General features: G+C 30.3%; 2 protein-coding genes across 7 annotated transcripts in view; one reads left to right on the top strand and one right to left on the bottom strand.

The window, feature by feature from the left end:
• The window catches only part of LOC129916171 (trichoplein keratin filament-binding protein), a 228,060-nt gene that overhangs the window by 200,164 nt on the left and 10,868 nt on the right, over positions 1 to 17,028 (top strand). The window lies entirely within an intron of this gene.
• LOC129916174 (peptidoglycan-recognition protein LB-like) lies at positions 206 to 16,348 on the bottom strand. Its single transcript, XM_055995996.1, has 3 exons — positions 16,019 to 16,348; positions 1,035 to 1,400; positions 206 to 550 (listed from the first exon to the last, which is right to left on the bottom strand). The coding sequence occupies exons 1-3, from the start codon at positions 16,077 to 16,079 to the stop codon at positions 360 to 362; spliced, it is 618 nt and encodes a 205-aa protein (XP_055851971.1). The 5' UTR covers positions 16,080 to 16,348; the 3' UTR covers positions 206 to 359.

Genomic DNA, 17,028 nt, shown 5'->3' with positions numbered 1-17,028 from the left:
CAATATCTAGAAGAATGATGGACCATGAGTTCGGCCCAATGATTCAAAGCAATATAGCATCACTGAACATGTAATTCCCTCAGATATAATGTTTCAAATATAAATGAATTCAAACAAGCAAAAACATAACTCCACAAAAAATAAACAATTTTTTCTTTTAATATTTCAAAAAAATTAAAATGATTCTTTTTTTTGTATAAAAGTTTAATTTTCTATTTATTCGAATAACTTAACTCCATCCAAGCACAATAATTTAAAAAATAAGGATTTACTTTACAATACAAATATTTTTTCTTCTCTATAATACTTCAATTTAAATTCCAATTGCTTAGTAAACGCCTGTTTACGTCAGAGCTCGTCTATCTTTTTGTGGCTCTACTAAAATGTTCCCATTTTTCAATTTCCGCTTGTAAAGCCTTGCCTGGGCATTCGGTTGCCTTTACTTGGCCATGTCCGTGCAGTCTATAATTCCTTTGGATATGACCCTTCTCGACGCCATAATTTATAAGCTCTTTCATTTTATCCAGCATCTCTTGGGGTGGCACTGAGTCTATATATACCGGGTTTTTTTTTTGGATGAAATAAAATTAATTTACAATGAAAACCAAGCAAAACATAAAAAAAAAAAAAAAATTAAGAAAAAGTAAATAAAAAAAAATGTTTTTGAACTTAGTAAACGGTTGGCGAACAAGCATGTTATGAAAACGACGAAATAAAAATAAAAAACAAAAAAGAAGAAAAAAATTGCTACGAAAACTGTGTTAAAAAATTCAAATAACAAAGTATGTACTTTTGAAATGAGTTTCCACTTCGTCGAGCCTCGCAGAAACACTAAACACACCAAAAGCATTCCTTTATTTTACGCCGGGCTCGCTTGTTTTTACAAATTTTCTTTTTCGCTTATTTGTTTGAATCTATTTTTTTTTTATTTTTATAGTTGGTTATAAAACTCTGCTTAACAAGCAACATTCCCGAAAAAGGCGGGGTAGCAAATTAATAACACAACTCAACTAACTCTAACTACATCCCCTTACCTGACCAATTGCCAATTAGGCAAATTCCTATGCTGCGATAATTGTAGCCGGGCGCATGAGCCCCTTGTACACCAAAGCCACGACCCTCGTAAATTTCACCATCGGCTCCGATTAGGAAATTGTAACCAATGTCATCCCACCCGTTAACCAGTTGATGAGTCCTCTGCATTGACCTTAATGCATTTTGGCAGGCTAAATGTGTGTAGCATGCAGGGGGGCTGGCCGTGTGATGTACGATCACATATGGCACCGGGCTATTGAAGGGCGATTTGTCTATTGGTTTTGCTGCATTCCATTGCGAGCGTTTGATGATTTTTAAATTGGTTTCGATTTGGTCTTCTATTTTTTGAGTAGAATGGGTGGACACTGCAAAAACAATTGAAAAATGGGCATATTTAATGGTGATTTATATTATCGAATGATATGTAGTCTAATTTTATTGGATTTAATGTCTTTAGTTTTTTTTTATGGAACTCTAAAAAAAATAAATATATATGTAAATGAAATAGAACAACACAAAAAAGGGTCTTTATTGACATGAATTGATTTAGTTGTAACGATAAAGTATTTTGAAAAAAATATATAAAACGACAAAGATGAATCTAATCCGCTGTCAGGCAGAATAACCTACATATTTAACTTTGATAAAATAAACAATTCTATTTGATTTGGGTCAAGGATATAGAGCTTTGATAACTTAGTTTAGTTTCTTGAATACTGATATTTATGATGACGTTGATTAAAAACCTTCTAAAATTAAAGTTAGATTTGAAAAATAAGTTTTCAAATGCAGTTTTATCAAACTTGATATTGATATTGATATTGATATTGATATTGATATTGATATTGATATTGATATTGATATTGATATTGATATTGATATTGATATTGATATTAATATTGATATTGATATTGATATTGATATTGATATTGATATCCCTTATTCAGTAAAATTACGAGTAAAAGTGTTACACCCGCTACGATGGAAAAAAATACAAATAAATAACCATAGTTGTTTGATTAAACAATTTGAACGAAATCGTTTTGAAACAAATCGTGAGTTAGTTACACCAATTTTCACTCACAGCTTCAATACTTATGGAAAATAGAGCTTTCCTCTTATCTCCCTAATTGAATTTTTAAAGGTATAACCACGTTTAAAAGGAATTTAATTCAAAGAAGCCCTATTTTGTAAAAATATTCGATCCAACAAAAACATTTTTTCACTATTAATTTGAAACTTATTAAAAACTAACTTTAGCGTTGCTTTTTAAAACCACATCCGAGAATTTTTTATATTTTGCATCCTTGAATAAAATTTACCCACACAAAATAGCTGTTAATCTAGTTGCAACTTCCCATAGTATCATGTGTATGCACATTTTGTATGCTTTCTTCAGAGGTACATACATCTACAATGTATTCATTGTTTAACCTATGTAAGAAGAAGAGGTAGCTTTCGAGAGTTTAAACCTAATTTCGAACAAACAACTTTTTAATTGTATCAGCGAGTTTAAACTTCATCAAAGAGAATAGCAGCACCCAGCTGCTGTTTCGTATGAGATTACATTAATTCGTATACGTAATTTATTCTTTTATGTATGAAACTCGTATTCCAGCAGTAATTTTATGCAATTTTTTTTTTTTTCAAAAAAGAAAACTTATTTCAAATTACTTGAGATTTATATAGAAAGATGAAAAGGTTAAGACCAGAAACAAAAAAAAATGTGACAGGGTCCATTTTACACCATTTCTGGAAAAGAATTTATTTCTCAAAAAAAATGTAATTAAATGAATAAACAACAATAATAACCAGAAAAAGCAATATTTGAAAGTCAAATGTTACATGGTTTAAAATTGGCGAAAGTGAAAGCCAAAGTCTATGCCAAAATTATTTAAAAAAAATCGATGTGAACCCAAATGCTTGTATGCATGTGTCATTCTCGGAAGTACTAATGTCGAGCCCAATATTATGTTTTTTTGTGTGTCCTTTGGTCCTTTTCAACTTTGAAGTACAAAATTGCTTCCAGGTATTTGTTATTCGTTTATTGATTTCCTTTTACTCTTGCTTACCGAACCATTGAAACTTTCTTAAATTTAAAAATACGAAGTCATCGCCTTAGTCTATTTTTTGCTTCCTCTATTCGTTTCGTGTCAAATAAAAAAATTTTTAGGTTTTAATAGGAACCAAAATTGCGAAAATGGAGAATTCCTAAAAGAGGTTTTCGTCCATCAGTCGCCCATCTGTACACATTTTCACTACCCAAAAGGGTGGACGGATTTCAAATTTGGTTCCGATGATTTATAAGGAATTCTGAATCTTTTAGTTTTTTTTTTTATCTCTCGCTTAAAATACATTTTTTTTGTATGTAAATCTTTTAAGTTGCAAACTTACGAAACGAACCAACAGTTAAAATTGAAAAAAAAAGTAGTGCAATTTTTTACTTTAACAGGCTTACCAAATCGTAAACCATGTTAACAAGATCTAATCAAGGGAGAAAAGCTTAACAAACAATAGTAAAAGTAAACACTTTGTATTTGCAACCTTGCAAATGTTTGTTTAGAAGGATTTGCAATGATTTAGATTAGCAATAACTAGGGGGACAAAGTTGCTTGCAACACAGCTTTTATACAACAGACCATATTACAACTGTAAATTAATTAATCAAAATGTTTATTGAATACCTACTTGACCTTAAACGATAGTTTGTATCGATTTTAGCAAATCATTTAATACTGTGAAACATGCAAACAATTTTGCTGCCAATTAAGCAGTACGGCGTAATTCATAAATTAATTGGAATCATACAAAATATACACACGAAACCAGTTCGTGAAGAAATATTGCGAGAAATGAGTTGAGAATCCTTCCGGGTGGAAAAAAAGCGAGAATTTCTGAATAATTATTATTTGTATTTGCTGTCATAGTTATGTCTTATTATCCAAAGAGCAAATAGAGAAAATAAAAGTATGTTTTTCGACTTAACTACTTGTAGGAGTTTACATGAAATACAAATTCACATTAAAGCAGAAGTTAAATCGAACTGTGAATAGAATTCTGAAAATCATTTCTTTTTAATGTTTGATATATTTTACAATGCATTGTAACGACTACTCATAGCTGTAAACTCTAGAAAAATAACAACTTTATCTTATGGTTAAAATTGCTAAGAATGATAAAATTTTTAATACCGACCATTCATAAATAAATAATTTGTATTTAGTTTTATCATTAACCTTATACGAAAAGTATTAAAAGTTGTTTTAAAAATTACTTAAGCACATTTACATTAATTGTTTCACATAGAATTTTTTGTTCTTTTGCAAAATTTTTTGAGATAGTGATGGGAACTATCGAATGATTTGAACTATCGATAGTTAGTAACTGAATGATTTGAACTATCGAATAGTTCATTCATTCTTTCATTCATTCATTCGAATAAAAACTATCGAATAAAACTATCGAATAAAAACTATCGAATAAACTATCGAATAAAAACTATCGAATAAACTATCGAATAAAAACTATCAAATATTCAGTAAAAAATATACTCACAATTTTTTCATCCGATTTATTTTTTCCAGTTTTTACTAATATATTGACCTTGTAAAGGACATACTTTATTTCACTGTTTGCAGTTTTTTAACTAGAATTTAAATACTATTTCTCAACTGAGGTTACATTAAATACCTAATAAATAACAAGTACTGAATCAGAAAGGAAGATGGTTTTGTTGCTAAATTTTTTCTATGTTGCGAAAAGATAGCCCAATTTTTGCTAAAATATGATATGATTCAAATTAAAACGAAAACAGTGGAAAACCCACACTGAGGCAAAACATTTGCGCACAAAAAGAAACAATATATTATCATGTCTCGTAAAACCAAAAGAACACAAAATTTTGATTTTAATACATAAGAACTGCATATATATGTATATTTAAGGAAAAATAACAAAAATATTAAATAGTAAAAACGAACAAGAATTTTTTATAAACTTTGGAACTATAAAAGCTAACAAAACAAAAATTAATAAAAAAAAAACATATTAATTGAAATGAATATCAATTAATGTATCGAATAAAAAAAAACTTTTAGACATCAAAATTGCTATATAAAAATAATATTTTATCAAGTTTTTCACTTTTCATCCGATTTCATCTTAAAGAAGCATCCATCATACATTGAAGTACATAATATAAAAATCGTAAAAAAAAGTTAAAAAATAGTCGAGAAATGACCACCGGAAAGGATTTGTTTCCTTTTCTTACACTTTCTATTTTTGCTCGTCCACATGCAAAATTGCAAATATCAAAAGTATATACCTACAATAATCCAAGCCAACCACACAGTTGCATCATATTTTTGTCTAACCCATTAGCAACCCTTTACAAAATTCACTTGTTGACACATATATGACCTGCTGTTTGTGCGTGCACGAATGTTTTGCTTTTTCGGCGCAATGTCTCGTCAAGTGATTGAAAAGATGGGTTTTCCCACTAATTAGGATCATAAACTATACACTAGCTGAACAATGAACATGTTCCGCTTTCCAGGTCAAAGAGTTATTTTTTTCTCTCTTGTCACTTTTTTATGACACCGCACTGACCGACAGATAACTTCTATTCTTTTCATGCACCTTGTCGCCTTTCTTTTTCTTCTTTACCGCCTTTGTTTTGAAAATATGGGCACTCCAACATAAAACACATAAATTCAGTCCTGAAAAACTTTCAAGATATCATTTGGAAGATCACACAATATGTGTATCATCATTCATCTTCCTTCAGTCGTTCCTTCAAATGCATATAAAATCATTTACAATTAAATTGTGAAATCAAGAGAAAAAAGAAAATAGTAGAGAAATAAAATTATGACTGAATAAAAAAAAAAACACAATCTAATAGACTGAAAGAAAATAGTAACTGAATATAAAAAAATTCAAATGAAAAAACTATCGTTTGAAAAAACTATTCGAATGAAAAAACTATCGAATAAAAAAAACTATTCAAATGAAAAAACTATCGTTTGAAAAAACTATTCGAATGAAAAAACTATCGAATAAAAAAAACTATTCAAATGAAAAAACTATCGTTTGAAAAAACTATTCGAATGAAAAAACTATCGAATAAAAAAAACTATTCAAATGAAAAACTATCGTTTGAAAAAACTATTCGAATGAAAAAACTATCGAATAAAAAACTATCGAACGAAAAAACTATCGAATAAAAACTATCGAACGAAAAAACTATTCGAATGAATGATTTTAAACTATCGAATGAATGAATATTTTACAACTATCGATAGTTTGATAGTTTTTATTCGATAGTTCCCATCACTAGTTTGAGACGTTTCTAACAAAATAATTTTGTATGTATACAAAATTTTTAAATTTTTACTTTTTACTATTCCATTTTAATAGAATTGATTTTTCAAAAAAAAAATTGAAATATTAAAAAAAAAATCCAAAATGCATGTTTTTTTAAGTTTTTCTTAATTTTTAAATTAAAATCAAAAATCAAGAAAATTTATAATGGTCCAAAAAAATATTATTTTTATTTCAAAAGTAGGACCTTATTGACCAAATAAAAAACTTTTTTTCATTTTAACTATTTTTTTAGACAAAAGCCAAAAAGTTTCAATACAATACAAAAAATTCACTTTTGAAAAAATTAATTCTTGGATTAAAATTTGTTGTTTTTTTTATTTTTTTTTTAGTAAAATTTCCGAAAATGAGTCATTGAATTTTTTCGAAGTTTCGATTTTAGGTAAGTAGTGATAAATTTGATTGCTACAAAAAAATAATCTAAAAAACTGTTCTAAGTTTTTTTTATAGGTATAATGTATTTTAATAAAAGAAATAAAATTGCATACTTGTTTTCGAGCTAAGTTTCATTTAAGATGGTTATCTTTTTGAATTTTGGGTGCAACCAAAACATGAAAACGTTTCACATTTTATTTTTTTGCCTATAAAATTAAAAAATGGTTGAATATGTTCTCCGTAAATTGAAAATTATTTTTTATTAATGGGGATCTAACTTTTCTGAATTTGTTTTTCTAAAAATTCTTTGATATACAAAATACTAAATGGCATACTTTGTTTTGTAGTCAAAACCATTAAAAATCATATATAAAAAAAAAACTTTTATATATTTTTTTTTATTTTTTATGATATTTCTTCAAAAATCTATAATATAATTTGTTCTTTATTTATATTTTTTTTTTCATAAAAAGGTTTAAAATTAAAAAATGATAGAAATTAAAATGCCAAGCATTCTAGCATTTTATTTCAATAAACCACCAAAATATAGATTTAGAGACAAAAAAGTTCAAACCCTATTGAATTAATTAATTAAAACTTAACGGAAAAATAACCAAGTTATATTACTTTGCGATTTCATTTTTTGACATTTTCATGGTAAAAGGAAATTAAACCATGATATATTTACATAAAGGTTTAAATTTCCAAGAAGGAAAAGAAGTTGTGTTTTTCTTAGATTTATAAATCATGAACATCTTTTACACATTTTGTTCCTATCGACCTTATTTTATTTTATCTTTTCATAAGGGACTTTACCAATAATCAAATTTAAAGATTGCTTAAATATTTAACAGTCGAACTGAACCATACTAATTTTTAGAGTGGAGAAAACCATGTTTAACTTCATAGTTTAAAGCAATGAAATGCAAAGAAATTCTATAAATAATTTTTGTGATGTGGAAACATTTTTCACTGTACTTAATATTAAATAATTAAGTTTACAGAAAAAAAAGTCTTAAACTTTGTTAAACTGTGCTCAAGGAATATTGGAAACTTTTCAGTTTCAATTCGAACACAAGGTCCTTGAGTTTTAATTCACCATTTACCATCATTTCTCACTGACTGCACCAATACCTATAGTTAACAATTGGAAATATATTTTCATTTTTCTTTTAAACCTTGAATTTGAGTGAGGTTACAAACAATAACATTGAAACCCATCAAAAAAAGCAATATAAACTTTTAAAAATGGAATTATGATAGCAAAAAACTTTTTCTTTTAAATTATGATAAATAAATCGTTTCATAAATAAGTACAAAATTATGATGAATTAAAATTGAAGAAAAAAAAAACATGAACATAAATGTTTATTCAAGTTGGAAAAGAAATAGACTATTTCTAGAACAAGAAAATGCTTTAAAGGGTGCGCCTAAGCTCAAATAATCATGATAAATGTGCACTTCAAATGACAGAAATAGGAGTTTTGGTTTTATGCCATTGGCTATGAAAATAAATCCATCTTTAACAATAAAAGGAATCTTTGTTGTCTTAAGTGTTATTGATGTGAAATGTTGAACATTTCTGTATCTTCGACCTATTTGAACAATATAGCACTATTGACTGAGGCACATTATTTACACATGAATGTCTACTTTGTTTCATTCTAAGAAAACATGTGCACAGTTAAAACAAATTCTAATTTAAGAAAAACTTTAACAAAGTAGCTTCAGGTTTATAAAATGTTTTATTTAATTATTTAAAGCTAGGATAATTCAAAATATTTGAATATTTCCTTAAAATTCAAAAAATATTATTGATTTGATTTTAATTTGTCTTCAAGGTAAGATTGCTCTGAGTAAATAAAATGCACGACTGGGTCGCACGAACTTGCTCTTGGAGTTAAAGTTGCTTAAATTTTTAAGACTTTTTATATAGAAATTTGGAAAAAAAATAAAATTCGTTAAAAAAAAAAAAATAAAATAAAATCTGAAATTGAATTGCCCTCCAAAACAAGTATGCAGTTTTGATTGATATATTAACGTGCATTTTTAGAAAAAAAATTTTCAAAATCGTTAGAGCCGTTTTAAAAAAAAAACAATTTTTTATAAATAATTTTTTGGAAAAAAAGTTTGAAAATAAAATTGGTATGCCATTTTGTAGAAATCACTAATTAACATCTAAAAACAAAATTTCAAAAAAATTCAATGTCCCGTTTTCGAAAATTTGATTTTTCAAAAAAAAATTTTCAAATTTTTTTTAAAAATCCAAAAATTATTTTTTTGGAAATTTTATTTTTGGTTTATATTTAAATTATATAAATGCTTTTTCACAAAAAGTTTCGTTGAAATCGAATAAGAAGTTTCGGAGATATTCGAATTTGAAAAAAATCGTTCTATGGCAGTAACCGTTAATAATGATTTTCAAAAAAAAAATTTTTCATTGAAATATAGACCTTAGCTTAAAACTAACATTTGAATTTTTTAAACAAAATCGTTGGAGCTGTTTTCGAGATATTTCAATTTTACTAAAATCGGTATATGACAAGTACCGTTATTTTTGGTCCAAAAAAATTAATTCCAAAAACCCCTCTGGAGAGTCGCCAAATAACGCTACATACCAAGTTTGACATTAATCGGTCCATCCGTTTAGGCTGTAGGTCCTTATACAGACAGACAGACAGACAGACTGACAGACAGACAGACTGACAGACAGACAGACAGACAGACAGACAGACGGACTTCCGGGACCCACTATTTTGGCATTGTCTACCATCGTAATGTCATAGAAAAATGTTATCTCAACTTTTTTTTTTGTACGAATGCATAACTTGATATATAGTACCTATATCGCAAGTAAAAATAAAATGTAGATCAGAGTTTTTTTTTTTTTTTATAATATTCATAGACTGTCTGAAAATAATTAATTAATAGTTTGTAATGAAAAAAAAACAAAAAAATGTTCCACATACGCCACAGTGACCGGTTAAGTTAAAACTTTGAAAATTGTGTCATTGGTTGTAAGAAAAGAACAAAACATTGTTGATGATGAAACAATCACTGGGTTGCCTTGTCATAAAAGTGACAAGTTATAAAAATGTATGTATGAGTGAATTTTAAATTTTTTGTAAGCGACATGAAAAGAGTGAAATGGGAATTGATAAAATTGAACGGGGACGTGAAATAACGCCCTATGAAATAAGGCCGCATTTGAAATGTCAATTTGTTGAGTTAATTCTCGGTAAATCCCAACACTCGACCAATGTTGTAAAAGACTAATTTTTTTAATGCTTTTGTTTTCCATTACAAATTACAATAAAATGCACGATTGGGGTCGCACGTACTTGCTCTTGTAGTTCAAAGTATCTTTATCTTAAATATTTTTTAAAATTTTAAGATTTTGTTTAGTGCCGAGAAAAAAAATATAAAAAAAACCAAAGTTAAAAAATAAAATTAAAATTTTTTTTTTTCAAAAATGCTTGTTAATATTTTTTTTTTTACATTTTACACTTCAAAATAATGTCTGTAAATTTTGGATAAAATTGACTTATACTTTGATGAAAGATATGAACTTTAAAAATATGTCGATTTTCGAAAAACGGCAACGCCATATTTCTGTTCTCCGCATTTTTTGAGAAAAACTAAAAACGCAGTTGTGTTAGAATCAATTAGACTATTACGTACACCAAATAACGGGTCTAGGGAATTACAAATAATCTGTACCAAGTTTCAAGCAAATCCATCCATCCGTTTAGGCCCTAGCTCGATGTACAGATGGACGCACAGACGCACGGACCAACGGACGGCATGACGAAAACCACTTTTTTGATCTTCTCCATCATCGTAATGTTAGGTTAGGTTAGGTTAGGTAGAAATGGCTGTCAGGAAAACAACTGACACACTTAGACCATTTATTGGTCCGTTGTGATACCATGATTTTGTGAGGAAATTCCTCACTAATTAAACCAGTTGGAGCTTTTAATAAAGCGGTGAATGTTGAAGATGTCAGTATTGATTAGCTCACTGGTATCTTCTAAGAAATATTTTTCCAGGTATTTTTTACGTCTACTGGAAAGGGCAGGACATGAGCAGAGAAGATGTTGGATTGTTTCTTCTTCTTCCTCATCAAGGCAACTTCTACAGAAGTCGTTAGAGATTACGCCAAGTCTTATGGCGTGTCTACCTATGAGACAGTGTCCTGTTAAGACACCTATTACAGAGCTGATATGCAATCTGCTTAGAGACAACAAATTTTTTGAACGTTTTGGATCTAGCCTACCCCAGATCTGCTTGGTCGTTTGGCAAGTTATAATGTTTGACCATCGTATGTTTGTTGCCTCTATAGCTTCTTGCTTCAGCATGAGTTTGCACGTTGCGATTGGTATACCAATATTTGCCTTATTGGGTAAAATTGGTATTAGAGTTCCATTTCTGGCGAGTTCGTCTGCTTCACAGTTTCCCAGAATATCTCTGTGACCCGGCACCCAGAAAAGGTGAATGTTAAACTGTTTTGACATCTCCATGAGAGATGATCGACAGTCGCGGGCAGTAACGGAGTTTGTGGAAACCGAAGCTAACGATTTAAGGGCGGCCTGGCTATCAGAGAAGATGCGGATATCCGATGTAGATATCACGTTTTCTTTGAGCCAAGTCAGTACTTCTTTAATCGCCATTATTTCCGCTTGGAACACGCTGCAGTGATTAGGGAGACGGAAGGAGAGACTAACATTAAGTCTATCGGAGTAAACCCAGCCACCCACTCCGTCATTGGTTTTAGAACCATCTGTGTAGAAATGAATTGAATCATCTCTTAGAAACTCGGCATTGTCCCATTCTGATCTATTTGGGATGGTGACTTCATAATTATTGCCGAAAACCAATTGTGGGGTGGTGTAGTCGGAGTGACTGTGGATTGATCCGAATGAATTCAGAATATTTGTGTGGCCAATAGAGTTATTGGTCCATTGAGAGATGGCTTGGAGTCGAATAGCAGTGCTCGCGGCCACCTGCTTGCTGAATATATCTATGGGTGGAAGATTGAGTAATATATCAAGAGCGGCGGAAGGTGTCGAACGGAGAGCTCCGCTGATGCACATGCAGGCTGAACGTTGGACTTTGCTTAACTTGTCTCGATATGTTACTTTTTCCAGAGCAGTCCACCAAACTGCTACCCCGTAAGTGAGAATAGGTCTGATGACTGCAGTGTATAGCCAATGAGTTATTTTAGGAGATAGTCCCCATTTATTCCCTATAGCTTTTTGGCAAGAAAAGAGTGCCACTGTGGCTTTTCTTATTCTTTCTTGTATGTTGGTTTTCCAGTTTAATTTGCTATCCAAAATAAGACCCAGGTATTTGGCTTCGCTGGCAAAATTAAGTGGAACACCATTAATAGAGGGTGGGTCTAGTTGTGGAATTTTATATTTCTTTGTAAAGAGGACAAGTTCTGTTTTTTGAGGATTTACCCCCAATCCACAGTTTGTTGCCCATTTTAGTAGCTTATTTAGAGCAGTTTGCATTAGTTCTATTATAGTATGGAGATGTTTTCCTGATATGGCAATGGCGACGTCGTCAGCGTATGCAATCACTTTGAATCCATCTACTTCTAGACCGACTAGTAGTTCATTAACCACTAAGTTCCACAGGAGTGGGGAGAGTACCCCTCCTTGTGGTGTACCTCTACTAACAGATCTTCTTGCTGAGAAATCTCCTAGAGTTGAGTTAATAATTCTGCTTTTCAGCATAAGGTCTATTAGCTCGTTCAGTGAGCTATCTACTTTAAGGTTCTTCAGTGCATTTGTGATTGCTATGTTGCTGACGTTGTTGAACGCGCCTTCAATATCAAGAAATGCAACTAAGGTGAACTCTTTATGATGGAGGGAATATTCAATAGTGCGCACTACAGTATGTAGTGCTGTTTCAACCGATTTCCCTTTACAATAAGCGTGTTGTGCTGTAGATATAAGATTGGGATCTATGACATTACGCAAGTGGATATCAATCATTCGTTCTAAGGTTTTAAGAAGGAATGATGATAGGCTGATAGGTCGGAGGTCTTTCGGATTGACATGAGAGAATTTGCCTGCTTTGGGTATGAATACAACTTTAACTTCTCTCCATAGGGCAGGGATGTGTTTCAATTTTACACATCCATTCAGAATTATCTCTAAGATGGGAATTAGAATATCTGATGCCATTTGAAGTTCGGCTGGTATTATACCATCCGGTCCAGCGGATTTGTATGGTTTGAAGGCGTTGATGGCCCACTTTAGCTTCTCTCTTGTAATCAGACCAAGATTGTTTTTTGAATTTGTGTCTGGCCCTGATGGGTCGACTCTGTTTATAATGTTTGAGCTACTTGGAAAATGAGTATCTAGTAGCAAATTGAGTGATTCTTCACAGGAGTTGGTCCAGGCCCCGTTATTTGTTTTCAAGGCACTGGGCATTAAAGGGTTTGTTGAGAGAATTTTTCTTAATCTAGAGGCTTCTGAAGAGTCTTCTATTTTTTCACAGAAAATTCTCCAAGAACATGTTTTACATTTTCTTAGCTGTTTTTTGTAGACTTTCAGGGATTCTTTGTATAGGTCCCAGTCTGAAACATCTCTAGTGGATTTGGCGAGATTGAAGAGTTTTCTACAAGCTTTTCTGTGCGGTTCTAGCCCTGAGTTCCACCAGTGTGGCTTCTGATTTCCTCTTACGTAATGTTGGTTTTGATTAATATCTCAATTTTTTTTTTTTTCTACACGAAACCAATACTTGCCCTATAGAGCAAGTAAAAAATATATACAATTGCAACTGAAAAATATTTGCATTAAAAAAAAAATTCTGCATAAAAAAAATTCAATGCAAATGTGTGCATTAAATATTTTATATTCCTCGAATTTCTTACAATTTTGACTTTTTGGTCTTACATTAGATTCAATATTATAGATAGTTGAAATAACTAATGTAGCAAACAAAACATATTTAATGCACACATTTGGCATTGAATACTTTTTTTTTCAATTTGTCGGTTGACGTCGAAGGAGCAATGTCTGCGTAAGATTTTTTCTACCATCTTCGAATAAATTTCATTTGGGGCTAACACGCATTAAAAACAAACAATTTTGTCAGTGCCCGATATAAAAAAAAACATAATGCACGACTCTTATGTTAAAAGTAGCTCTTATCTTAAAGCTTTTAATGAAAAAAATAAGAGTGCTTAATATAATTTGATTTTTTTTAAAGCATTTTGGATAATGTAAAAATATAAATAAAATCTGTTTTTGTAATTAATGAAACACCGTTTAAATGACTTTGATAAAAAAAAACGAAGTATGCCATCTCATTTCTTGTATAAAAAGGAATTTTTAGAAAAAAAAAATTGAAAATTAATTAAACAATTTTTTTTTTCTATACAAATTTTCTAACATTTTTCAAAAACAAAGTTAGTTTGCCATTCAGAAGAAATAATTACCTAAATGACGCTAAAAAAAAAATTTTTAAATATTTTAATAAGCCGTTTTCAAAAAATTTACTTAAAAAAAAAACTTTGACTAATTTAAAAAAAAAATCAAAAATATTTTTTTTTTTAATTTTATAAAACTTTAATATTATGATTACTAAAACGCTTTTGCATACAAATTTTCGTTGAAAACGGGTTAGTCGTATACGAGGTAGGTATCTAGAAACCAAAAAAACGGTTCTATGGCAGGCACCGTTAATAACGGTGCAAAAAATTTTTTTATTTCAAAATTTGAGTTTTCTTTGTAACATTATACACAAAAACTTACATTAAAAAATTTACTTTTCTATTTCCGTAATATGTCAGATACCGTTAGTTTTGGTCCTAAAAAAACTTTCAATTTTTCCTCTAGGGAATAACCCAAAACTGTTAACTACCAAGTTTGAAGAAAATCGCTTTACTAGTTTAGGCTATAGCTCGAGTTATATACAGACAGACAGAATAGCTGACCCCACTTTTTTTTGGCATTATCTATCATCGTCTGATTGTTATCTCGAGTTCAATTTTTTTTACGAATCCTAAACTTGTCCTACAGTAACTACATTATATCGCAAATAAAAAGTAAATATACTTTTCTCGAGACCTAGTACGTGGATTTTTTTTTTTAATTTTTCAATATTCATACGCCAAAAATCTAGATATGGTGTTTTTTCTTCATTCTCTGCAATAGCAAAAATTCTACCTTCGTCAATTTTCGACCGATTTTCGTAAAAAGTAAGTAGTTGGATTTGGAAAAAATTAAAAAAAAACTTGTTTTAAATAATTCAAATACATATGTACCTACTCGTATATCCCTAAAATCAATGTCGAAATAGAGAAATTGTGAAAAGCCAGTGCTCTTTAAATTCTTGATCTAAAGAAGTCTAGACGCAAAACCCCATGTTTTGTACATTTTTCGAAAGTTCTGAATGTATTTATTCTTTCTTCAGCTAAATCGGTTGAAAATTGCAACGTTATCATTTTGGGAAATTATTGAATTTCGAAAAATCCATACGACAAGCCCCAAATCCTTTTATAAAGTCTTTGAGCAAAATACCTAGAATTGATCGAAGTTTCAAACAAATAATCAGCAAATAGGTACATAATATATGAACAAATTATGACCACGAAAGTCAAGTGGTTTTTATTCAAAATACACTCAATCTAATAAAAGATTATAAAATAACATTCCATGTGTGCTTAAGTTTTCAGAAAAAATACTTTCGAAAAATATAGAATAAATATCAAAAAACAAAAGCAAGTACTTTGATCCTTCCCACATTCAATCCAAAAATCCAGTATGTATGTAGGTACTCTCCTTATAAAGTTTGATTTCTTCAATTTTACTAGCAACAATAACATCAAACAACAAAATAAGTTTTAACAATTCAATTTAAGTTCAAATTCGTGCAAAGTGCATCGATAGTTTAACCTTTATAAAGAAATTCTCCTTAAGTTTCTTCACGAAATAAACATTTTGAACTTCGCATTGTTTGAACAATTTTCACATGAAACGAAATTCTTATTATATTCGTTAGGTATAAAGACATCACAACTACACTCCTGCATATCTATATCCACCCCTACTACAGCAAATGTCAACTCTCTACCCTAACCACCCCCTAAAAAATCATGGTTAGTTGTTTGTATTGTATTTTCAAAATCCGTAGAATTCTATCTTAAAAGATTAAACAAAAAGAAAAACAAACGAAAAACACAACAAAACAAAGAAACAAAAAAAGAACTTACCCGCCATAATGACCATTGCAAAGGCGACAAAAATTGTCACCAACAAAAGTTCTGAATTCATTTTTCTCCTCTCTGATTGCCGGGACCCTCTTTCTCTCTTAAAAACGAAAACACTTACGTCCCAATTTCTGTTTCTGTTGGAGTTTTTCAACAATTTCCCTTTTTTTTCCTTTAAAAACGAATAGAAAGCACCAGGGACATAAAAACGGATATATAAGGAGGAACGAAAAACTGGAAAATATTTTGTGTTGATACGCAAGATGTTCTTGTGTATAGTGAAAAAGAAACGTTGTCGTCGATAACTGACCTCCTTTAGGAGGGAGTGAGCTCGTTTTATAGGAGAATCGAGATGTGTTTGTAAGTAATGTCTACTACCTACAATACTTTTGATTTTTTTTTTTTTGTTGCTGTGTGTGAGCTTGAAGAAGAAGAACCCCCTTTCTTCTTTTTATTTAAACCCCCCCAAAAAAAAAAACTGTTGAGAGAATCATTGTAGCTGAAGTGGAAAGGGATAAGAATGAATTTGATTAAAGTACAGACAGCAATGGCGATGACGACGACGAAGACACGATTCGAAAACAGCTAACGCAGAGATACATTTTCCGATCCGATTATAGATTTGTCGGTGTGGATTCCCATTTCTTCCATTTAGAATAAAGAATCAGAATTTGTCTTCGGAACAATTTCACTTTGGAACTTACAGTAGGGCATATCTGTTTTAAAAATGGAATTAATATTCAAATGATCAAAGTGATTCGAACGGTCCGTTTATCCCGTTTTTAAGAACATATTATTATATGCCAGGCGTAATGTAAAAAAAATCGTATGAACGGGCTGTTTGGATGGTTCACAGCATCTTGTGAAATGGGCCCAAATTTTGAGAACACGCGAAGCTCTAACAAGGGTATCTTTTTATTTATCTTGTAGGTACATCAAAAGATGCAAATCAGGGTCTGATAGATGGATCCCAATAAAAAACACTTTAACTTGAGAAGAACTTAAAAAAAAGT

This window comes from Episyrphus balteatus, chromosome 3, assembly GCF_945859705.1.
Source record: "Episyrphus balteatus chromosome 3, idEpiBalt1.1, whole genome shotgun sequence".
Classification (NCBI taxonomy): domain Eukaryota; kingdom Metazoa; phylum Arthropoda; class Insecta; order Diptera; family Syrphidae; genus Episyrphus; species Episyrphus balteatus.
This window is presented reverse-complemented; position numbering and strand designations above follow the sequence as displayed.

Excerpts from the sequence above, each read along its gene's own strand:
- LOC129916174 (XM_055995996.1), bottom strand. The coding sequence starts at position 16,079 with ATGAATTCAGAACTTTTGTTGGTGACAATTTTTGTCGCCTTTGCAATG. Across the intron at positions 1,401-16,018 it reads TGCAATGGTCATTATGGCGG|TGTCCACCCATTCTACTCAA; the intron begins GTAAGTTCTTTT and ends TTGTTTTTGCAG. Across the intron at positions 551-1,034 it reads CCTAATTGGCAATTGGTCAG|ACTCAGTGCCACCCCAAGAG; the intron begins GTAAGGGGATGT and ends CGGTATATATAG.